General features: G+C 42.1%; 1 protein-coding gene across 1 annotated transcript in view; it reads left to right on the top strand.

Moving 5' to 3' along the window:
* Window positions 1-2,740: 2,740 nt before the first annotated feature.
* The window catches only part of copg2 (COPI coat complex subunit gamma 2), a 63,708-nt gene continuing 40,367 nt past the window's right edge, over window positions 2,741-26,081 (top strand). Inside the window, exons 1-3 of the mRNA XM_060842708.1 lie at window positions 2,741-2,826; window positions 16,935-16,987; window positions 21,350-21,430. Of these exons, the coding sequence (XP_060698691.1) occupies window positions 2,790-2,826; window positions 16,935-16,987; window positions 21,350-21,430 (171 nt within the window). The 5' untranslated portion in view covers window positions 2,741-2,789. The remainder of the gene's footprint in view (window positions 2,827-16,934; window positions 16,988-21,349; window positions 21,431-26,081) is intronic.

Below are 26,081 nucleotides of genomic sequence, written 5' to 3' on the forward strand. Positions count from 1 at the left end.
ATGACAAATGGATTTTAATATAAGTAAACGTGTAGTGCTGGAAAAGCACAGCAGGTCAGGCAGCATCCAAGGAGCAGGAGAATCAACGTTTCAGGTAAGAGCCCTTCATCAGGAATGAGGCTTGTGAGCCAAGGGGGTGGAGAGATAACTGGGAGGGGGTGGGGTTGGAGGGAAGGTAGCTAAGAGTGAAATCTGTAGATGGAGGTTGGGATAATGCTGATAGGTCAGAGAGGAGAGTGGAGCAGATAGGTGGAAAGGAAGATTGGACGAGTCATGAGGACGATGCTGAGTTAGATGCTGTCTGACCTGCTGTGCTTTTCCAGCACCACACTATCGACTTAGTATAGGATATGGGCCAAGTGCAAGGAAATGAGGTTAGCTTGGATGGATATTTGGTCGGCATTGACTAGTTTGAGCTTGTCTCCATGCTGTAGAACTCTATGACGAGTGAGATTTGGGGGTTCAGATGCATTGCTCTTTAAAATGCCATGACCAAGTACAGAAAATAGTCAAGAAAGCCAATGGAATGCTGGGCTTCATATCTAAAGGGCTGGAGAATAGGCGTGCTAAGGTTTGCTCCAGTTATACAAAACACTAGTTAGACCCCACTTAGACTATTGTGAGCAGACTTGTGCACCACACATTAGGAAAGATGTTTTAGCCCTGGAGGGATTTCAATGTAGATTTACAAGTCTGATACTTGGACTTTAGGAGTTATGAGGAGAGATTAGAAAATTAGGCCTTTATTCTCCAGAATATATAATCTAGGTCTAATCAAGATCTTCAGGATTTTTACAGCGAAACACAGGGCAGATTAAGATAAATTAATTCTACTGGTTGAAAATTCTAGAACCAGGGGAAATAGTCTAAGTATTAGAGCCAGGCTATTCAGGAGAAATGTTAAAAAAAAACACTTCTACACACAAAGTGCAGTGGAAGTTTGGAACTCCCTTCCTCAAATGGTGGTCGATGCTAATTCAATTATTAAATTTAAATCAAGCATCAAGATGGCAGTGAATATAGCTCCTGTTCTGAAGGTCATTCATTCCAACCACTTCACTTACTTCCCTTTACTTACTATCAGTGACAGAGATGAATCCCAGCACGGACGCAAGTGGGCTCATCACGGACCTCATGGCGGCAGTGAGCGGTCCAGTGCAGATCTCATGGCGGTGACTAGAGAACCTATTTACTTTTCTGGGGCAAGCATGGGACCTGGCATCAATATCAGCAGCAGCTACATTGGCAGAGATGACGTCAGCGAGGTAGGCCCAGCAGCAAAGGATATTGCCTGAGAATTGGCGACTTTGTCTTTGGTTGGGTCCAACGCTGGTGGTGGTAGTAAAGGGATAGTGTGGAAGGGCACCACAGCAACATTGTCAAGGTGGGTTCAGTGACATGAGATGCAGCTCTGATGGTAGTGGGCCTGGTGCAGGCAGCAGTGAGACATTAGCAGAGAAGAATCATCTCAATGGCAAAAGCTAGCGCCTGAATAGTGGCGACTTCAACAGTGGTTAGATCTGGGGTCGATGGCATCAAGGCAGTGGAGGAATGGCGCAGGTGTCATTGATGATGGTTCAAGACTGATGGTCTCTCTTTAACCTATATCTCTTTATTTCATTTCTTATTTCTTAAAACTTTTCAAAATGGTGCCGGATTGTGGCGACAGAGGAAAAGCTTTTCACGGCATTTTACTGTTTTTCTCCCTTAAAACACACGTGACAATAAATCATAACTCAGAGATAGCCAAATGTTTATGAAGCAAGGATATCAAGGGATGTGAGCACCCTCTAGCAGATGTATGAAGTTACCACAGATGAGCCATACTCTTCTTGAATGGCAGTGCAGGCTTGACGGGCTGAAAGGTCTACGCCAGTCATTCATTTTGAGAGGCAGGGCTCCATGGTTATTAAGCTGTCAGCTCTTCCGATACATGGGGCTCAATGGCTACTGAAATGTCAGAGCCTGGGAGCCTCTGTGGGTATTGAAAAGTCTCTTATTTTAAGAGCCGGTGCTGAGGCGTATCGAAATGTCCTTCATGGTGAGGGGCGGGGCTCTGGGGTAATGGATTGTCAATCATTTCGAGGGGCGGGGCTCTGGTGCAATGACCTGTCTGTCATTATGATGGGCGGAGCTCTGGGACATGAACTGTCCGTCATTGTGATGGGCGGAGCTCTGGGCCATGAACTGTCCGTCATTGTGAGGGGCGGTGCTCTGGGTAATGAACTGTCCGTCATTGTGATGGGCGGAGCTCTGGCGTATCAAAAAATGCGTTATTGTGAGGGGCGGCACTCTGGGTCGTGAACTGTCCGTCATTGTGAGGGGCGGTGCTCTGGGTAATGAACTGTCCGTCATTGTGAGGGGCGGTGCTCTGGGTAATGAACTGTCCGTCATTGTGAGGGGCGGTGCTCTGGGTAATGAACTGTCCGTCATTGTGAGGGGCGGTGCTCTGGGTAATGAACTGTCCGTCATTGTGAGGGGCGGGACTCTGGGACTTGAGCCGTCAGTCATTATCAGGGGCGGAGCTCATGGGGTAATAAACTATCCATCATTGTTAGGAGTATGTCTGGTAATCCAAAATAAAAAGCAGAAAATGCTGGAAATCCTCAGCAGCTTCCGTAGCGAGAGAAACGAAATAAAGGATTCCGGTCGTGAGTGACTTGTTTAAATGGGAGCTGATTTGAGAGCGGTTAGGGATGTGGGCGTGTCCTTTAACTGTCAATCAGAGTGGGAGGGTGTGGCCAAGTGCTGTCTCCCTGACGACGGCCGCTGGACTCGCTGCTGTGAAAATGTTGAAGAAATTCGATAAAAAAGATGAAGAGTTAGGTCAGTGATTGTGTCTAGGACGTAGAATTGCTGTTTAGTGGTTAATTCTTTTCACTCGCTGTTGCTCGGAGTCAGACCGCCAGCCGTGAGCTGAGGGAACGGCTCACCGAGCATCACAGCAGGGGTCGACTGGACCTCCCAGCCAGCGTCCATTTCAATTCCCCAACCACTCCCTTTCCGACATGACCATCTTTGGCCTTATCCATTGCCAAAACAAACCACAGCTCACGTTGGAGGAATAACATTTTTATCTACCGCCTGGGCACCCTACAGCCCAGAGGAGTCAACATTGAGTTCTCCAGTTTCAAATAACCTCCCTCCCCGTCCCCGGTGTCCCTCCCCCTCACTGCTCCCTGCCACCAACCAGATTCAGTGCATCCACAAACCAACCAAGTTGTACCCTTCACCTGTCCTGACTTCACCACCTCACCCTTTATCTGCAGCTCCCCCCATACTCACTTCCAGCCCTGAAGAAGAGTTCGTTCCTGATGAAGGACTTTTGCCTGAAACCTCGACTTTCCTGCTCCTCGGATGCTGCCTGACCTGCTGTGCTTTTCCAACACCGCTCTAATTTTACACCTGAAATGTCAACTTCTACACCTCCTCATGCTGCTTGGCTTGCTGTGTCTTCTTCCAGCCTCCTTCCTGTCTACTTTGGATTCCAGCATCTGCAGTATTTTTTTTGTCTCCATATCTGGGGATGGGTAGGCAGCAGCTGCTGACCTTGCTCGTGTTTATCACAAAAGAAAGGTTCAGTCTCTGTATTAGACTGCTGTGGGAGTAGTTTAAATGTTTATTCTGGAATACTTATTTCCAGAGAGGCATTGAATTGGAGCTATTAGCATGTTTATTGTCAAGAGATTTAACTGATCACTGTCATCTGAGGGAGAGCGTGATCAATGGTGCACTGCAGATAACGATAAATTGGAACTCCAAGGATCTATAGCAGATTCTCGTTTGCTTTTCTTTTGGGTGGGGGATTGGTGATTGTCCAGCCAGTGTGCTGAAATAGATGTATAATTGAGATTCTAACCACTACACTGCAGCAACTCAAAAATCCAGTACTCTGGGATTGTTCTGGTTGCTAGGCTCAGTTAGTTATCTATGTTGTCCTGTGATGATATGGCCTAGGTCCTATCTTATATGTTAACATGGAGCCCTTCAGTGTCAAGCATCAGATTCCACTTGAGCATTAACAACACTACGGGAGTCAAAGGGTGGGTCAGTAAATTTGCAGACGATACTAAGATTGGTGGAGTAGTGGATAGTGAGGAGGGCTGTTGTTGGCTGCAAAGGAACTTAGATATGATGTAGAGCTGGGCTGAGGAGTGGCAGATGGAGTTCAACCCTGTCAAGTGTGAGGTTGTCCATTTTGGAAGGACAAATAAGAATGCGGAATACAGAGTTAACAGTAGGGTTCTTAGTAAGGTGGAGGAGCAGAGGGATCTTGGGGTCTATGTTCATAGCTCTTTGAAAGTTGCCACTCGGGTGGATAGAGCTTGTAAGAAGGCCTATGGTGTATTAGCGTTCATTAGCAGAGGGATTGAATTCAAGAGTCGTGAGGTGATGTTGCAGCTGTACAGGACTTGGTAAGGCCACATTTGGAGTACTATGTGCAGTTCTGGTCGCCTCACTTTAGGAAAGATGTGGAAGCTTTGGAGAGGGTGCAGAGGAGATTTACCAGGATGTTGCCTGGAATGGAGAATAGGTCATACAAGGATAAGTTGAGACTGCTAGGCCTTTTCTCATTGTAACAGCGAAGGATGAGGGTGACTTGATAGAAGTTTATAAGATGACCAGGGGAATAGATAGAGTAGACAGTCGGAGACTTTTTCCCTAGGTACAACAGAGTGTTACAAGGGGACATAAATTTAAGGTGTAGGGGGGATGTCAGGGGTAAGTTCTTTACCCAGAGAATGGTGGGGGCATGGAATGTGCTGCCTGTGGGAGTGGCAGAGTCAGAATCATTGGTGACCTTTAAGTGGCACTTGGATAGGCACTTGGATAGGTGCTTAAGCTAGGACAAATGTTCGGCACAACATCGTGGGCTGAAAGGCCTGTTCTGTGCTGTATTGTTCTATGTTCTACTACACTTGATCATTGTCTCTGATCTGTTGTGCTTATGGTCTGGCATTCAGTGTGAATAAGACCAAATGTATGCCTCCACTAACACACTGTTCTCCAGCTTCCAGTTCATCCCTTCCATTAGTCATTGTGATACTCGATGATAATGTGCACCATATCCAGAATGACCTCAACAAAAGTCAGACTTGGCCTGCTAAGTAGCATATAATATTTGTGATAGGCGATAACTGTTTCAAAAAGCAAGAATTTAATCACCTCCACTTGAAATTTGATGGCATTATCATTGCTAAATTACCCATCAGCAATGTTCTGGGGTCACCTTTGACCAAAGATTCAATGGTATCAATCACACACATACTGTGGCTCGAAGATGTCTGAGGTTAGGTATTCTGCAATGAGCAACTTACCTCCTGACTCCTCAAAACTTTTCTACCATCTATATAGCCAAGCCAGGGATGTGCATTTCCAGGATGAATGCTGTGCCAATAATATTGATGATAATCCATACCATTCGGGATAAATGTTGGTTGATACCCATTCACACTCTTAACATATGCTGTTTTCACCAACTGTAGCATCTATCTTCCATAAGATACATTGCAGTAACCCACTAAGGCTTCTTAGAGAGCACCTCCTAAACTCTTGATCACCTAGAAGAACAAGCACATTGGAATTTTCACTACCTGCATGTTCAACTCCAAATCATAATTTCCTGATTTAGAAATGTCATCCATCATTTCTAAATCAGGAAATTATGATTTGGAGTTGAACATGCAGGTAGTGAAAATTCCAATGTGCTTGTTCTTCTAGGTTCTTGAAGTCACCTGTAAAGGAGCAGTGCTCTGAAAGCTTGTGATTGCAAATAAACCTGTTGTATTATAACCTGGTTGATTGACTTCTGACCAAATCTTTGGTCACCTGATATTTATTTTGCCTGATAATGGCTCTGTAAAGCAGCTCAAGATGTTTTACAAAGTTATACAGTTATAACTTCAAAATGCTATCATTAATGTTTGGTTCTTCATTCGGTGAGAAACATACCAGTCCTCTGCTCTTTAACTGCACTGCTATACAACAATGGCTCTGCATGCACTTGGACGATTCTCAGCATTTTTGTTAGAATAATATTTCTCAACCCATAATCTTTACATCAAGAAGGACAAGCAGCTACAGTTTCTGTATTAACTTTCAGTTTGAGGGACGGAAAAGATTTTAAACTTAAAGAAGGGCATGAAATCAGAGCTAGCTAAAGTGAACTGACAAATTACACTAGATCACTAGAAATACAGTAACAGACATTAAGGAGATATTTTCCGTTCATACAATAGATACGTTCCATTGAGAAAGAAAATTTTCAGGAGAGCATCTACCATCCATGGTTAATTTAAAAAAGACAAGGATCTATCAAAGGGGTAAAAAAGCAACCAAGTAAAGATGAGTGACAAGTCAGAAGATTGGAAAGAATGTAAACAATGATGAATGTTATTTTAAAAATTAATGAGAGAAAACTGCAGAGCATGAGAACATGTTAGCTAGAAATATAAAAACAGATGGCAAGGGTTTCTATAGATTTTTTAAACAAGCGTTAAAAGGAGTGATTGTCTTATAGAAAGTGAGTCTTGGAAATTAATATTGGAAAATAAGGTGATGCCAGATAAGCAAGTATTTTCTCTAAATCTTCACTATGACAATACAAGTAACATCTCTGAAATAGTCTAAAATAAAAAAAAAGGGAGGGAGGGAGAAACTCAGAAAATTGCAGTCACGATGGAAATGGTATTATGTGAACTGTTGGAGCTGTGGGCTGACAAGTCTTCCAGGTCCTGTGGACTTCATCCTCTGGTTTGAAAAGAAGTGGCTGATGAAATACTTGATGCATTGGTTTTTCCACAGTGTGGAAACAGGCCATTTCAGCCCAACAAGTCCACACCAACCCTCCAAAGAGTAACCCACCTAAATCACTCTGCATTTCCCCTGACCAATGCACCTAACCTACACAACCCTGAACAATATGGGCAATTGAGCATGACCACTTCACCTAACCTGCGCATCTTTGGACTGTGGGAGGAAACTAGAGCACCCAGCGAAAACCCACGCAGATACAGGGAGAATGTGCAAACTCCACAGACAGTCGCCCAAGGTTGGAATCGAATCCAGGTCACTGGTGCTGTGAGGCAGCAGTGCTAACCACTGAGCCACCGTGCTGCCCCACAGTTTTAAATTTCCAAAATTTCTGATATTCATGCAATTTTCTATTAAATTAGAAAATACAGAAAAATAACTTCTTTATTTAATTAAAGAGATAGGTAGAAAGCCAGAAGCAACAGTCCAATTGGTTTAATATATCTTACTAAGGATGTTACAGTTATGCATTTTGAAAAATTCAAGAGAATCAGGCACAGTCACATGGTCTTGTGAAAGGGAAATCATGTTTAACCAACTTAATGGAATTCTTTGAGAAGTAATATACTGTGAATAAAGGGGAACTCCTGGATGTACTGTATATATCATTCTTGAACTTATTTCATAAGGTGCTACATCAAAGATGTTGAAAATAAGATCTTGTGGTGTACAAAGTAACGTACTAGCATGGATAGCAGATTGCCTAGTTCGCTGAAAACATTAGCTTTAAATGAGTCATTTTCTGGTTGGTGAGATGTGCTAATCGGTTATTGATTAGATTCTGACTAGTAGAGGCATTACCATGGAGAATGTATCCATTAATGATGACATTTAACTACCAAGCTTTGTAAACATTTTAAACCAGCCAGGTTGACTCTGGTCAAACAATGCCTTGAGAAATGAATGGTGAATTTTCAGCACCCAAAATGTAATTAGATTAGATTACTTACAGTGTGGAAACAGGCCCTTCGGCCCAACAAGTCCACACCGACCCGCCGAAGCGCAACCCACCCACACCCCTACATTTACCCCTTACCTAAGGCTACAGGCAATTTAGCATGGCCAATTCACCTGACCCGCACATCTTTGGACTGTGGGAGGAAACCGGAGCACCCGGAGGAAACCCACGCAGACACGGGGAGAACGTGCAAACTCCACACAGTCAGTCGCCTGAGTCGGGAATTGGACCTGGGTCTCAGGCGCTGTGAGGCAGCAGTGCTAACCACTGTGCCACCGTGTAATGCCAGACATTAGATGTGATACTGTCATTGGTCAGCATTTGACAGCTAATCTTGAATGTGTAAAGAATTATGTTGATAATCAATTTTGGATTGCCATTCAGGTTCAGGATGTGGTCCACTTGGGCATTCTGGAATCTGCGAATATTAATATACACAGTTCTTTAATTTGAAAACAGATCATATACATATACACTGCCTGTTTCAACTCAAACGAAATGCCCAATTGTTGGTTCATTTCTCAGGGCAATGCCATGATCAATCAAAATCAACCTGGCTGCCTTCAACTTAACAGATACATTCACATTGCATCACCTCTACATGTCACAGGCCACCTGTCAACCAATCAACACTCTTCATTCACCCAGTATAAATGTTACTTTTCCTTTACTTGATATTCTTGTAAATTGTCCTGATTAGTACAAGATGAAAAGCTCTAACAAAATGTGTTTTCTTTCAGCACTACTCAAGTTACGTCCAAAATACTCTCTCTCTGTCCTACAATAATTATCTTCTACTGAACTTACCATTATTGATCATAGCTACCCAAAAGATTTGCTAGTTCCTAAAGCTATGTATTTGATGTTGCTTTTCAGTAGGTGCTGTTATCAATTGACCTTTGATCTTTGTGTGTTTATCTCATTTGCCATACTGCACAAAAAATCATGATCTTTGTTGATTTTTTTTTCAAACTAACAACACAAATTTGTATTCATGTACTTATTTTACCTCTTAATTGCCTGAAGTAAGCCAATAAACTACAGCAGTGAGAGTATATGCTTGCATAATGTAGTGGAATTGGTGCATGATTATGTTCAATTACCTTATCAATGGGAAAATAAACAATTTTGTCTATGAAGGCAAAACCAAAAATGTCAGGATGTGAAAAATCAATTTGTCATTCTTGATGAGCTGAAATGCAAATTTAAACTATGGAAATGAAAGAAGAAATAAATCTTTCTTTTTCAGGATTCACTGTTTTGCATTTCAGTGTAAATTTAATTTTTTTGCAGTACATGGAAGACACAATGATTATTTTGGGAAATATTGTAGATTATATTTTGTGTTTAATACACTATTATTCAGACCTTAAGTTGGTAATTATGTTAAGCTGTAAATGTTAAGCACAAGTGGGTGGCACGGTGGCACAGTGGTTAGCACTGCTGCCTCACAGCGCCTGGGACCCGGGTTCAATTCCCGACTCAGGCGGCAGACTGTGTGGAGTTTGCACGTTCTCCCCGTGTCTGCGTGGGTTTCCTCCGGGTGCTCCGGTTTCCTCCCACAGTCCAAAGATGTGCGGGTCAGGTGAATTGGCCATGCTAAATTGCCCATAGTGTTAGGTAAGGGGTAAATGTAGGGGTATGGGTGGGTTGCGCTTCGGCGGGTCGGTGTGGACTTGTTGGGCCGAAGGGCCTGTTTCCACACTGTAAGTCTAATCTAATCTAATTCAATTGTAAATGGAGCAGCTTGAGTTGGAGGCTAGAGATGAGGGAAGGGCAGCAGAAATGAAACAGTTTGAGTTACAATTAAAAGCAGAAGAGAGAGGAAAAAGAGAGCCGAGAAAGAAAAAGAGAGACCGTTTAAACTTAACAAAAACTGACACTTAAGAAAAGTCAGCTTAAAAGACTGGGATAAAGGCAGAGGATAGGCTTAATGAGGAAGAGAGTGAGGATGAGCAAGCCCCTGGTAGTCAGAAGCCTAGTGAGAAACTGTTTTAAGTATGTTCAAGCATTGCCTAAATTTGATGAGAAGGATATAGAAGCCTTTTTCGTCTCATTTGAAAAGTGGCTAAACAAATGCAGTTGCCAGTGACAATGTGGGTTTTGTTAATCCAAACGAGACATGTAGGTAGGGCTAGTGAGGTCTTCACATCACTATCAGAGGAGGTCTCTAGGAAGTATGAGGAGGTGACAAAAGCCATTTTAAGTGCATATGAGCTTGTACCAGAAGCCTACAGACAATGTTTCAGGAATCTAAGGAGGGGCCCAGGTCAAAACTGTATTGAGTTTGAAAGGATCAAATAGAGTAACTTCGATAAGAGCTTTAAAAATCGAGTAAACCTGTGATTCCCTTAGAAAGGTAATTATTTTGGAGGAATTCAAAAATTCACTGCCTGAAGTAGTGCAACCTCATTTGGAAGAGCGGCACGTTAAAATGACAAGGTTAGCAGCTGAAATGGCTGATGATTATGAGCTGGTCCATAAAACACAGTTTGGCTTCCAGAATCCATTTCAGTCCACGAGGGATAGAAATTGGGGCAAAGAGAAACCCTCACGTGGAAAGGGAAAGTCAGATCTCAGTGGAGATCATAAGGATAACTTACCACAGGGTAAAAAAGAAACCCTTGAGGGTGACAAAGAAGTTTTAAAAATTCCAGCGTTTTCATTGTAATAAAGTGGACCACACAAAATCAGTGTTGGTGAGCTAGGAGAAAGCCAGATGTAGGAAAACCAGACAAGATTGGAAGTTTTTGTTGGACTAGTAACAAAAAGCACAAGGGAAGTTAGATAACTGCCTCAGACTGTACAAGATGATCAGAGGTTGATTAAGAAGGAGGTGCCAGATCTGCTTAAACAATATACATGCAAGTGTAAAGTTATTCACATAGGCCTGGAGCAGTAAGTAAAGAGGTTACAATATTATGGGACACTGGATCCTCTCAGATTGTAATGCTGAAGGATGAGGAGATATGTATGCCTGAGGGACTATTGCCAGAAAATGTACTGGTAACAGGAACTCATGGTGAGAAAAAAGCACTCAATTATGTAAAGTGAGGCTAGAGAGTTCAGAGAAGAGTGGAGAATTTGTGGTAGGAGCACTGGACAAACTCCCAGATCCAGGAATACAAGTTGTCCTTGCAAATGATATGACAGATTCACGGGTAGGTGTGCTGCCGACTCTACTTGAAAAACCAATAGAGATGCAAGCAACTGAAGACATGAAGGATGTTTATCCAAGAATCTTCCGAGATTGTGTGATCACAAGATCTGAGGCACAAGTTGAAGCAGGAGAGTTTAAAAAGCACAATAAGGATGCTGGCATAGCTTTATCCGAGACTTTTTTTTTGATCGGATAAATGACACAGCAGGAGCAAATAGGTAAACATGCAAGTATCTTTAGCTTGCTAAGCTGATTTAAGTTCTCCATGTTTCTGCTGTAACTCAAACAGTTGTATCAAAAGACATATACAGAAAAGGAAAGTGAATGCTTTCCTGTGTATTATTACTTAACAAATGGTGTCTTAATGAGGAAATGGAGACTCTCACACATTCAAGCAACTGAGAAATGGGTAGAGATTTATCAAATTGTTTTGCCCGTAGGATATAGAAAGGAAGTGCTGTGAGTGGTGCATGAGCTACTACTTGGAGGTCATTTAGGGGTGAGGAAAATATAAAGACATTTTTACTGGCCTGGACTACACAAGGATGTAGTTGAATTTTGCCAAAAGTGTCATACATGTCAGTTAATTGGAAAACCACAGGCAGTAATATAACCTGCACCTTTAATACCTATTCCAGCATTTGAGGAACCTTTCAGAAGAGTCTTGATTGATTGAGTAGGTCCCCTACCTCAAACAAAAAGTGGAAATAAGTATTTATTAACAATAATGGATGTGTCAGCTAGATTTCCGGAGGCAATCCCATTACACAACATCACAGTTAAAAGGATTGTAGAAGAATTACTTAATTTTTTTTACTAGACACTGACTACCAATAGCAATCTAGTCAGATCAAGGGTGAAACTTCACAACCAAACCATTCAAGGAGGTTATGGATAACTTGGGAATAAAGCAATTCAAATCTACTATGTACCATCCTGAATCGCAGGGAGCGCTAGAGAGATGGCATCGAACACGAGATCACGTTGAGAGCTTTTGGTCAGGATTATCTGGATGATTGGGATAAGGGAGTTCCATTTGTACTTTTTGCGTTCAGAGATGCATCAAATGAATCGACCAAATCCAGTCCATTTGAATTAATTTTTGGGCATGAAGTAAGAGGACCATTTAAAATTGATTAAAGAAAAATGATTAACTCAGAATTCAGAGACCATTTGGACTATGTGCCAAATTTCAGAGAAGGATTAAATAAAGCTGGGCAGTTGGCTAGACAGCATTTAAAAGTATCACAGCATACAATGTTTGGAAGCGGATTTGCAAAAATTTCCAGTAACAGGTGAGCCTTTAAAAGCAAGGTTTAGTGGACCTTATCAAATTGAGAAGAAATTGAGTGAAGTGAAGCACTTGATAAGGACTCCAGACAGGAAGAAATCTGTGTCATGCGAATGTGCTCAAAAGGTATTTTGATAGGGAAAGAAAGCAAGAGGAGAAGGTGTTAATGATTACAGCATAGAAGGAAGAACCAAGTTCAGAGGATTCTGAATTGGACATTCCTCAAATCAAATTAAGACAATGAGAAAGTTGTCAAAAATTGGGATAAATTATTGAGTTACCTTCCACAAGAGAGTCAAGATGACCTGAAAGAGTTATTACTATCACATGGGGAGATATGTGGAAATAAACTAAGATATACTAACTTAAACACGCATGATGTAGAGATAGGAGAAGCTGTTCTGATTAAGCAACGTTCTTATAGACATAACCCTCTAAAATTGGCACAGGTTCAGAAGGAGATAGAATGCGTGCTCCAAGATGGCATAATTGAAGTGAGTTACAGTGACTGGAGCTCACCCATAGTCATGAAGACAAACCAGATGGTACCAATGATAATGCGTGGACTATTGCAAAGTCTACGCCGTTACAAAGGCTGATGCATATCCAATTCCCCAGTTTGAGGACTGTGTTGAAAAGGTGGGACAAGCTACTTATAAATATAAGTTGGACTTGTTCAGAGGCTACTGGCAAGTACCTCTGTCAGAAAGAGCACAGACAATTTCTGCTTTTGTAACACCAAAAGGACTATACCAGCTCAAAGTCATGCCATTTGGTATGAGAGGGAGAAGGGAGCATCGAGAGTGTCAGTATTGCAGTTGAATAAATGGAATTATGGAGCTATGAGGAAGGAGCTGGCCAAAGTTCAATGGTTCAATACCCCAGCAGGGATGGCAGTGGAACAACAAAGGCAGGTATTTCTGGATATAATGCAGAAGGTGCAGGATCAGTTCATTTCAAAGGGGAAGAAAGATCCTAAGTGGAGGCAGGGGCAGCTGTGGCTGACGAGGGAAGTTAAGGACTGTATAAAGATAAGAGAGAAGAAGTATAACATAACAAAGATGAGCAGGAAGCTAGAGGACTGAGAAACCTTTAAAGAGCAACAGAGGATAACTAAAAAGGCAATACGCAGAGAAAAAAATGTACAAAGGCAAACTGTCCAAAAATATAAAGGAGGACAGTAAAGGCTTTTTTAGGTATGTGAAAAGAAAAAAAACATGGTTAAGATTAAAATTGGGGCCCTTGAAGACCGAAATGGGTAAATTTATTGTGGGCAACAAGGAAATGGCGCAAGAGTTGAATAGGTACTTTGGATCTGTCTTCCTTGGGGAAGACACAAGCAATCTCCCAGATGTAACAGTGGCTGAAGGACCTAGGGTAATGGATGAACTGAAGGGAATTTATATTAGGCAGGAAATGGTATTGGATAGACTGTTATGTCTGAAGGCTGATGAGTCCCCGGGACCTGATGGTCTGCACCCCAGAGTACTTTAGGAAGTGGCTTTAGAAATCGTGGATGCATTGGTAATCATTTTCCAATGTTCTGTTGATTTAAGGATCAGTTCCTGCGGATTGAAGGGTGGCTAATGTTGTCCCACTTTTTAAGATGGGAGGGAGAGAGAAATAGACTGGTTAGCCTGACGTCAATGGTGGAAAAGATGCTGAAGTCAATTATAAAAGATGAAATTATGACTCATTTGAATAGCAGTAACAGGATAGGTCAGTCAGCATAAATTTACAAAGAGGAAATCATGCTTGACTAATCTTCTGGAATTTTTTGAGGATGTAACTATGAAGATGGACAAGGGAGATAGTGGATGTAGAGTATCTAGACTTCCAGAAAGCCTTTGATAAGGTCCCACATAGGAGATAAGTGATCAAAATAAGGGCACATGGTATTGGGGGCAAGGTACTGACTTGGATTGAAAATTGGCTGACTGACTGACAGGAAGCAAAGAGTAGTGATAAACGGGTCCCTTTCGGAATGGCAGGCAGTGACCAGTGGGGTACCACAAGATTGAATGCTGGGCCCGCAGCTGTTTACTATATATGTCAATGATATGGATGAAAGCGTTAAAAGTAATAATAGCAAATTTGCTGATGACACAAAGCTGGGTGGCAGGGTGAAATGTGAGGAGGATGTTATGAGAATACAGGGTGACTTGGACAGGCTAGGTGAGTGGACGGATGCATGGCAGATACAGTTTAATGTGGATAAATGTGTGCTTATCCACTTTGGTGGCAAGAACAGGAAAGCAGATTACTATCTAAGTGGGGTCAAGTTATGTAAAGGGGAAGTACAATGAGATCTAGGTGTTCTTGTACATCAGTCAATGAAAGCAAGCATGCAGGTACAGTGAAGAAAGCTAATGGCATGCTGGCCTTCATAACAAGAGGAGTTGAAGGTAGGAGCAAAGAGGTCCTTCTGCAGCTGTACAGGGCACTGGTGAGACCACACCTGGAGTATTGTGTGCAGTTCTGGTCTCCAAATTTGAGGAAGGACATTCTGGCTATTGAGGGAGTGCAGCGTAGGTTCATGAGGTCAATTCCCGGAATGGTGAGACTATCATATGTTGAAAGATTGGAGTGACTGGGCTTGTATAAACTTGGATTTAGAAGGATGAAAGGGGATCTGACTAAGACATATAAAATTATTAATGGAATTGGACACTCTGGAGGCAGGAAGCATGTTTCTGCTGATGGGTGAGTCCAGAACCAGAGGACACACTTTAAAAGTAAGGGATAGGCCATTTAGAACAGAGTTGAGGAGAAACTTCTTCAGATTAGATTAGACTAGGTTAGGTTACTTAGTGTGGAAGCAGGACCTTCAGCCCAACAAGTCCACACCGGCCCTCCGAACAGCAACTCACCCATACCCCTACACCTAACACCCCTTCACACAGAGAGTAGTGAATATATGGAATGCTCTGCCCCATTAGGCAGTGGAGGTTAGTCTCTGGATACTTTCAAGAAAGAGATGGATAGAGACCTTAGAGATATGGGATCAAGGGTTATGGGGATAAGGCAGGAATAGGATACTGATTGTGGATGATCAGCCATGATCATAATAAATGATGGTGTTGGCTCGAAGGGCCAAATGGCCTACTCCTGCACCTATTGTCTATTGAAAAACTCTCCAGCCACACTTCAGAGACTAACTAATAAGGTGATTGCTGGATTATCCAACTGTGTGGTGTAAATTGATGGCCTGGTGATTTTTAGTCACTCGTGGAAGGAACATTTACGACATTGATTGGACTTGTTCGATTGACATCGGAAGCAGGCTTGGTAGTAAACCTGGCTAAAAGTGAATTTGCCAAAGCCCAAGTCACCTTCCTGAACCATGTTATTGAAAATTGGCATATAGCCCCATGGGATGTGAAAATGAAAGTAATTGGGGAATTTCCCAAACCATCAACAAACAAAAGCAGCGCTACAGTTCTTGGGATTGAGTGGATTTTACCGAAAGCTTGTGCCTAACTTTAGCAGCATAGCTGCTTCAGTCACTGAAATGTTAAAAAAGGGCAACAAGTTTCAGTGGACTGTCAAAAGGCATTTGACAACCTAAAAACTGTGTTATCCACTACCCCAGTATTTGCCATGCCAGATTACACAAAGCCCCTCAAGGTGGCCATCATTGCCAGTGATGCAGGTGTCGGTGCTGTGTTCCTGCAGGAGGATGACAAAGGGATAGAAAAACCCATCGGGTATTTTTCCAGGAAGTTGAATGTTCATCAACAAAAATATTCCAAGGTGGAGAAAGTGACTTTAAGTTTGGTGTTGGCTTTGCAATATTTTAGTCTTTATATTACCAGCAATGCATCTGAGACGCTCATTTACACTGATCATAACCCATTGACATTAGTGGAAAAATTTAATGATAAAAATGCCAGACTGGTTGGATGGAGCTTGTTGTTGCAGCCATTCAATTCAACAATTGTGCATATGGCAGGTCGCAAAAATGTTATTGCCAATGCATTATCAAGACTCGAATGTGATATGGGGGTGATCGGTGGCTGGTGTGCCACTGCCTGAATTCACATGTAGTTGTGCATGTTTTGTATGTTTATAGTTAGTATAGTATATGTGTTTAGACTACTAACAGGGATTTTGAAGGGTTCTAAAAATGAAGCCATCTTTTGATATTGATGGTTAAATTTTTTTAAGGGGGAAGGTGTCACAAAGCTGGTCCCTTCTTTCTAAAAGCTGGTCGTTTTTCTCAAGGAATACTGTGTCCTTAGGTTTTTCTGAGCGAGGTGATAAAACGCTCCCGCTGCTGATTAGACTGGTTTGGTACAGAGAGTAAAGGGTACTGAGAGGCCTTTTTGTTTATATGTAAACAGATGAGCCTTCAGGCCAAAGTGATATTGTTGTAGAAGTGATCTCTCCCTTCTCTCACCCCCCACCCCCCCAACTTCTCCCCCCTCTCCCCTCGAAATTGGCACCTACATAATTTGTGGTAAAATTCTGCCCATAATCTTCCTCATAGTTATACATACCAATCCTACAGTACTTTTGACATCCATAGAAATATTTAGACTGACTCCCATGAGGGTATGTAAATCTATGGGACAAACCAATAGCTCAAAAAAACTGAAGCAAACTGAGCTTAAATATTTGTCAAGACAGCTTTCAAAACACTTCATTTATAACACATAAAATAATACTAATTTGATGATCGTATTTACCTTCATTCTTTGCATGCTTTTTAGGAAGTGGATCCAATCCTTACCAACATTTGGAGAAGAGTGCAGTACTACAAGAGGCAAGTTTTCAACATCAACTTTCTTCTACTGTATTCTGGGAATCAAAGAAACAATGTCATTGCAAATGTTGTGTAATTTAATTTTAAAAAGATGACTTAATTTTTTTAAAAATCCTTCCTATATTCTTATGGTGACGAAAGAAAATTGTGATGCTCATGATGTAGATTTATAATAACTTCAATTTACAGCCCATTGTGTCTAGACTGGTTCTTCAAAAGTGTTTACTCCTACATATCTGATTTTACTCTTAGCCAAATAAGCTTCTCATCCCTAAGTATTTTTACAACTTCCTTTTAAAATTATTTATGAAATTGGCTTCCAGCACCTTTTGAGGGAGATTGTGACGGATCGCTGCAGGTCTTGGCATCTGTTCTCTAGACCTTTATCCAATGATTTTGTTTCTTGAATCTTAAAACTGACCCACTTGACAGATGGAATGTTTTTTCTTCAACTGCTGTGTCAAAATCCCTTCTCATCTTGGAAACTTTTAAAATAGAATGGTAACCTTTAAAAGGCAAAATAAGTATACAGATTTTATTCATGGGTGCATTAAATGCAAAGTTGATTTTTTTTTATCAAGGTATGCAAAATACTGACTAAGCTATATTTGCAATATTGAGCAGTTTTGGGAACATGGAAGTTATAGATGCGTGGAAAAGAGTAAAGGTTAATTGGAATTTATTAGAAATGAGAGGGTATAGTTACAAAATGTAGATTACAAAAAAAACTGAAGCTTTATCAGAAAGGTCATAGAAGCCATCAAAAGTTTAGAAGGTGTTTTAGGAAGGTGTTGTGCTTTATTTCTAGTTATCTGTAAGAAATAGCATAAGCTTGGGATTAGAACCCGGAAAGATAAGTAGTAATACAAGAAGAAATGGTTTCATGTAAACGATTATTACACTGTCAGATGCATTATGACAAGTATATATTAAAAGGTCAGAATTGATTCAAGTTTAAGGAGAATTAACATGAAACATCAGAGTACAGTTATTGATGGTTTTGGGTAAAGAACAACAGGATAATAGAACACATGAATGTGGCACAAACTGAATGGTCTCCATCCTGTGTAGAAATTTAAGTATTTCTCTCTACACTGACTGAATGACAGCCTTTTCATCTGATTGCTGAAAGCTCTGTAAAATGGCTATTTACATACAGAAAATGTTTTAAAAAGGTGCCTTCAACTAGCATTGGATTCAAATATTATTTCATTCCTGAACCAGTTAACCTGCTTGCATGAGATTACATGCCTAATTTAAACTTGTTTTATTTTAAAATATTTCAACAAGGTGAACTGAGCAATTGGCTGATAAATTTTCAGGCATTCAACCAACAGATCAGAAAGGTAAAAACAATGACTGCAGATGCTAGAAACCAGATTCTGGATTAGTGGTGCTGAAAGAGCACAGCAGTTCAGGCAGCATCCAAGGAGCAGCAAAATCGACGTTTCGGGCAAAAGCCCTTCATCAGGAATAAGGGCAGAGAGCCTGAAGCGTGGAGAGATAAGCTAGAGGAGGGTGGGGGTGGGGAGAAAGTAGCATAGAGTACAATAGGTGAGTGGGGAGGGGATGAAGGTGATAGGTCAGGGAGGAGAGAGTGGAGTGGATACGTGGAAAAGGAGATAGGCAGGTAGGACAAGTCATGGGGACAGTGCTGAGCTGGAAGTTTGGAATTAGGGTGAGGTGGGGGAAGGGGAAATGAGGAAACTGTTGAAGTTCACATTGATGCCCTGGGGTTGAAGTGTTCCAAGGCGGAAGATGAGGCATTCTTCCTATTTGCGTCTGGTGGTGAGGGGGCGGCGGTGAAGGAGGCCCAGGAACTCCATGTTCTCGGCAGAGTGGGAGAGTGAGTGCTACCATGCGGAGGTTGAGCATTCATCAACTTCACCAACACATTCCACCCTGACCTTAAATTTACCTGGACCACCTCTGACACCTCCCTCCCTTCCTGGACCTCTCCACCTCCATTAATGACGACCGACTTGACACTGACATTTTTTACAAACCCACCGACTCCCACAGCTACCTGGATTACACCTCTTCCCACCTTACCTCTTGCAAAAATGCCATCCCGTAATCCCAATTCCTCCGCCTCCGCCGTATCTGCTCCCAGGAGGACCAGTTCCACCACAGAACACACCAGATGGCCTCCCTCTTTAGAGACCGCAATTTCCCTTCCCACGTGATTAAAGATGCCCTCCAACGCATCTCATCCACATCCCGCACCTCTGCCCTTAGACCCCACCCCTCCAACTGTAACAAGGAGAGAACGCCCCTGGTGCTCAGCTTCCACCCTACCAACCTTCGCATAAACCAAATCATCCGCCGACATTTCCGCCACCTCCAAAAAGACCCCATCACCAGGGATATATTTCCCTCCCCACCCTTTTCCACCTTCCATAAAGACCGTTCCCTCCGTGACTACCTGGTCAGGTCCACGCCCCCCTACAAACCACCCTCCCATCCTGGCACCTTCCCCTGCCACCACAGGAACTGTAAAAACTGCGCCCACACCTCCTCCCTCACCTCTATCCAAGGCCCTAAAGGAGCCTTCCACATCCATCAAAGTTTAACCTGCACATCCACTAATATCATTTATTTTATCCGTTGCTCCCCGTGCAGTCTCCTCTACATTGGGGAGACTGGGCGCCTCCTGGCAGAGCACTTTAGGGAACATCTCCGGGACACCCGCACTAATCAACCACACCGCCCCGTGGCCCAACATTTCAACTCCCCCCTCCAACTCTGCTGAGGACATGGAGGTCCTGGGCCTCCTTCACCACCGCCCCCTCACCACCAGACGCAAATAGGAAGAATGCCTCATCTTCCGCCTTGGAACACTTCAACCCAAGGGCATCAATGTGTTTCCTCATTTCCCCTTCCCCCCACCCTAGTTCCAAACTTCCAGCTCAGCACTGTCCCCATGACTTGTCCAACCTGCCTATCTCCTTTTCCACCTATCCACTCCACCCTCTCCTCCCTGACCTATCGTCTTCATCCCCTCCCCCACTCACCTATTGTACTCTATGCTACTTTCTCCCCACCCCCACTCTCCTCAAGCTTATCTCTCCACGCTTCAGGCTCTCTGCCTTTATTCCTGATGAAGGGCTTTTGCCCGAAACGTCGATTTCGCTGCTCCTTGGATGCTGCCTGAATTGCTGTGCTCTTCCAGCACCACTAGTCCAGCAGATCAAAAAGTTTGGTTTGCATTTGATTTGCTTTGGTTCAATGTGTCATGGTCCAGATAGGAAAATTTGCAGAGGATCTTAAAGAGATTACCCTGAAATTGCATTATTTCAGTGCCAGAGTATTCACTTGAAATTTGTCCACTATTTTACTGGAGCTTTCAAATCATTTTGTTTTCATTTTTTATGTTTAAGACAAGAGCATCAAGTACTTCTGTTAGTTGTCAGTGTATTTCTGACTTCAGGTCAGTTTTTAAGTATTGGAGTGCATTATATGATCTTTAGAAGCACCAGAGAGCTGGTGGCAATTGCTGGTTATTATTTTAATGGTTGGCTGAGGACTGTTTGGTTTTCATTCTGAAAATTTCCATGAATATTAGATTGACTAATAGTATATTTAAAAATATCAAGGATACTTCAGTATCCTACAGAACAGGACTTAATTAAACACAATTTTTGTTAATTTTGAATTCATGTCAGTTGCACCATGTTTTTGATTTATATTTTGAAAAGTTCTTGATTATTCTGAGTAGTTGAGTGTTTGTCTATATATGTGATAAGCATGTATTCTTGGATATCTGTAGGAATTAATGTGTTAATATCCCATAGCTACCTTTTTATTAAGTTTTAATCCAGCACAATTTGTTAGCAACTTGTAACTTTACACCAACTCTGAAAGTCCTAGTTTAAATGTTTGGGTTGTCTCCCCTTGATCCTGATGATGCTGAGGCCCATATTTAAACAACTGACTGACTCCACCAGCAAGCAGTTGTTTTCTCCTAGTTTGGCCTGACTAATGGAAATGTCACATTAGTGCAGATGAGGGTACTTTTCTGATTGTGTGAAGCACGCTAGGAGAAAATCATATGTGTTGTGTTGTAAAATTGTAAAACTATTTGAAGGCTATGCTTAGAATTTCAGTCCACTGAGCTGAAATTATACCTTTTTTAATTTTGTATAAAGTTAAGACAAAAATCTCTACTCGACTTGCAACATAGTAGACCTAAACAAAGTTAATTATGACATTGGAAGTCATGTTTAGGAAAGGATCTTATTTCCCATCTTGTGGAGGACAAAACTGTCTGAAATAGAATTTTATCAAGGAACATCAGCTCATTTCAATAATTTTATTGCTAGATCTCTATGTTGCCTTAATGAAAGTTTTTATTGTCCACAGGCCCGTATTTTCAATGAAACGCCATTAAATCCCAGAAAATGCTTACATATTCTTACAAAGATTCTGTACCTGCTGAACCAGGTAAGGTGTTAGAGTATATAGAATAGTTACATCACAAAAGAAAATGTCTGTATTGGCTCTCAGGGCAACTCAACTAGTCTCAGTCTACCATATATTCCCCATAGCCCTGCAAGTATTATCCACTTCCCTTTTTCAATACCATAATTGAACAAGCCTCCACTACACTCAAGCTATGCAATTGTCAAGTATTCTTACTATCTGAGATCTTTGTGCACTAAATCTGTTCTTAAGTTTAGAGGGAGTTTACCTTTTGTTAAAATGTTTGTCTGTGAGCAAGATTTATTGAACTGAACTGAACTGAATTGAATTGACTTTGTCATGTGTACCAAGACACAGTGAAAAGCTTTGTCTTGCGAGTAATATAGGCAGATTACAGGATTAAGTAGCAAAGATAAGTAAATAATAGGTAAACAGCGGCAAAAACAAAAACACAGGTACCGGCGAATGTTAAGAGTTTGAGTCCATTCAGTATTCTAACAACAGTAGGGTAGAAACTGTTTCGAAACTGGCTGGTGCGTGTGTTCAGGCTTCTGTACCTTCTCCCCGATGGTAGAGGTTGTAGAAAAACATTGCCTGGATGGGATGGTTCTTTGAGAATGCTGCTGGTCTGCCTTTGACAGCGGGCCTGGTAGATGGATTCTCCAGATGAGAGGTTGGCCTTTGTGATTGTCCAGGCCAAGTTCACCACTCTCTATAACTGTCTCTGATCTTGAATGATACAGTTACCATACCAGGTAGTGATAGATCCAGACATAATGCTCTCGATGGCGCACCTGTAAAAGTTGGCAAGTTTATAAAATGTCTTGAGTGTAATATATTTCTAGGTCTGCATTTTCTATATTCCCTTCAAAGAAAGCATTCCCAGAAGGATCTGATGTATTAGTTTATACAACATGTGAGTCTAAGGAGTTTGGAGAAAATCATATATGCTGTTGCATTGTTTTGGAGAACGTTCTCAAGGGGGAAAGGGGCCAGCAGGAGGTCATTGTACACATTGGAACCAATGACATAGGAAGGGAAAAAGTTGAGATTCTGAGGGGAGATTACAGGGAGTTAAGCAGGAATTTAAAAAGGAGGTCCTCGAGAGTAGTAATATCTGGATTACTCCTGGTGCTATGAGCTAGTGAGAGCAGGAATAGGAGGATAGAGCAGATTAATGCATGACTGAGGAGCTGGTGTATGGGAGAAGGATTCAGGTTTTTGGACCAATGGATCATAGCAAATACAGAAACATGACTCCGGGATGGACAGGACTGGCAGCTTAATGTTCCAGGATACAAATGCTACAGGAAGGACAGAAAAGGTGGCAAGACAGGAGGGGGAGTGGCGTTTTTGGGATCCCACTTTCTTGGGATTGTATTATAGACCCCCTAATAGTCAGAGGGAAATTGAGAAACAAATTTGTTAGGAGTTCTATTATCCGTAAGAATAATAGGATGGTTTTGGTAGGGGATTTTAACTTTCCAAACACAGGTGGAGAGGAATTTAGGTGTGTACAAGAAAGCTTTGTGATTCAGTATGTGAATGTACCTACTAGAGAAGTTGCAAAACTTGACCTACTCTTGGGAAATACGGCAAGGCAGGTGACTGAGGTGTCAGTGGGGGAGCATTTTGGGGCCAACTAGGGAGAGAATAGGGCCCCTCAAAGATCGGCAAGGTGGCCTTTGTGTGGAGGTGCAGGAGATGGGGGAGATATTAAATGAGTATTTTGCATCATATTTATTGTGGAAAAGGATATAGAATGTAGGGAAATAGGTGGTGACATCTTGAAAAATGTCCATATTACAGAGGAGGAAGTACTGGATGTCTTGAAATGTATAAAAGTGGATAAAGCCTCAGGACCTGATCAGGTGTTCCCCAGCACTCCGTGGGAAGCTAGGGAAGTGATTGCTGGGCCTCTTACTGAGATGTTTAGATTAGACTTACAGTGTGGAAACAGGCCCTTCGGCCCAACAAGTCCACACCGACCCGCCGAAGCGCAACCCACCCATACCCCTACATTTACCCCTTACCTAACACTATGGGCAATTTAGCTTGGCCAATTCACCTGACCCGCACATCTTTGTGACTGTGGGAGGAAACCGGAGCACCCGGAGGAAACCCACGCAGACACGGGGAGAACGTGCAAACTCCACACGGTCAGTCGCCTGAGTCGGGAATCGAACCCGGGTCTACAGGCGCTGTGAGGCAGCAGTGCTAACCACTGTGCCACCGTGCCGCCCTTTACTGTGCCACCGTGCCGCCCTTAATCATTTGTATCATTTGTACTCATAGGTGAGGTGCCGGAAGACTAGAGTTTGGCTAAAGTGGTGCCACTGTTTAAGAAAGGTGGTAAGGACAGGCCAGGGATCTATAGACCAGTGAGCCTGACGTTGGTGATGGGCACGTTGCTGGAGGGAATCCTGAGGACAGGATGTACATGTATTTGGAAAGGCAAGGACTGATTCGGGATAGTCAACATGGCTTTGTGCGTGGAAAATCATGTCTCACAAACTTGATTGAATTTTTTGAAGAAGATTGATGAGGGCATAGCGGTAGATGTGATCTATATGGACTTCAGTAAGGCGTTCGACAAGGTTCCCCATGGGAGACTGATTAGCAAGATTAGATCTCATGGATTACATCTACCGCCAATTAGATACAGAACTGGCTCAAAGGTAGATGACAGAGTGGAGGTGGAGGGTTGTTTTTCAGACTGGAAGCCTATGACCAGTAGAGTACTACAAGGATCAGTGCTAGGGCAACTACTTTTCATCATTTATATAAATGATTTGGATGTGAGCATAAGAGATATAGTTGTAAATTTGCAGGCGACATCAAAATTGGAGGAGTAGTGGATAGCGAAGAGGGTTACTTCAGATTACAACAGGATCTTGATCAGATAGGCCAGTGGGCTGAGAAATGGCAGATGGAGTTTAAGTTAAATAAATGTGAAGTGCTGCATTTTGCGAAAGCAAACCTTAGTGGGATTTGCACAGTTAATGGTAAGGTCCTCGGGAGTGTAGCTAAACAAAGAGATCTTGGAGTGCAAGTTCATAGCTCCTTGAAAGTAGAGTCGTCGGTAGATAGGATAGTGAAGAAGGTGTTTGGTATGCTTTCCTTTATTGGTCAGAGTATTGAGCACAGGAGTTGGGAGGTCATGCTGCAGCTGTGCAGGACATTGGTTAGGCCACTGTTGGAATATTGCATGTAGTTCTGGTCTCCTTCCTATCGGAAAGATGTTGTGAAACTTGAAAGGGTTTGAGAAAAGATTTACAAGGATGTGCCAGGGCTGGAGGATTTGAACTATAGGGAGAGGCTGAAAAGGCTGGCGCTGTTTTCTCTCGAGTGTTGGAGGCTGGGTGGGGTCGGGGTGGGGGTGGGGGGTGGTGACCTTTATAGATGTTTAAAAATCATGAGTGGCATGGATAGGATAAATAGACAAAGTCTTTTCCCTGGGGTGGGGGAGTCCAGAACTAGAGGGCATAGGTTTAGGGTGAGAGGGGAAAGACCCAAGAGACCTAAGGGGCAATGTTTTCATGCAGAGGGTGGTACATGTATGAAATGAGCTCCCAGAGGAAGTGGTGGAGGCTGGTACAATTGCAACATTTAAGAGGCATCTGGATGGGTATATGAATAGGAAGGGTTTGGAGGGGTATGGGTTGGGTGCTGGCAGGTGGGACTAGATTGGGTTGGGATATCTGACTACATGGACAAGTTGGACTGAAAGGTCTGGTTCCATGCTGTACATCTCTGTGACTGTAATAACTGATTTTAGTGTCATTTTAGTGCAGAGGAGATTAAGTGTTTCCATTTCTGTATGCTTAGAAACAATTAGAATAATGTGGATTCATAAAGGCATCCAGCATCAAACGCTACCATGTCTGTGCTTGCACTCTGCTATGTCAGTCCAAAACTAATCCCACTGAACTGTCCATTCCTCTAGGTTTGCACCTTCCTTAGCTTCAAATGTTTATCTGAAAAGAAAACATATCTCTCTAATTGTTAATGTTTATTGTTGAGATAATAGAATCACGTGCAAATATTTTAAACATCTCTTCCCTCCTTAAATATTGATTGGCAATGACAATGTGATAGTAAACCAATATCTTCCAGTTCCTTCAGGTCATACAACCTGACTTGGAACTGTGTTGCTGTCCCTTCACTACTATGATATCAAAGTCCTGGAACTGTATCTCTCTCAGCACTGTAAGAGCACCTACACTACATGGACTGCAGTGGTTCCTGATGTGGCCCTTGTCAATAAGAGAGAGGCAATAAATGGTGAACTTGCCAGCAACATTAACAGCCAACAAATCAATAAAAGAAAAGTGAGCAAAAAGTTTGTTAGAAATGGAAGATTTGAATTTGTACAATGTAAAATTATATTTTTGAAACACTTCTGTTAACAGAAAACTTACTAGACCCTTCCATTTCAATCATTTTCAGAACCAGAAACAAGCTATTCTGAACTATTTTACTTTGCAAATATGCATAGCATAAACAAACTTGAAAAGTAAATTAGACTTACTCCAATGCTCTTTGCTGCACAATAAAAAGTCAATTTGTGTATTTGCTGACTAAAATTTCATTTTTTGTAAACAGAAAATTATTGTTGACTCAATTAAAATGGCGCACCCACTCTATTTAAATGATTGAACCTGGCCAGCTT

The sequence above is a fragment of the Hemiscyllium ocellatum genome, chromosome 23 (assembly GCF_020745735.1).
Source record: "Hemiscyllium ocellatum isolate sHemOce1 chromosome 23, sHemOce1.pat.X.cur, whole genome shotgun sequence".
NCBI lineage: Eukaryota > Metazoa > Chordata > Chondrichthyes > Orectolobiformes > Hemiscylliidae > Hemiscyllium > Hemiscyllium ocellatum.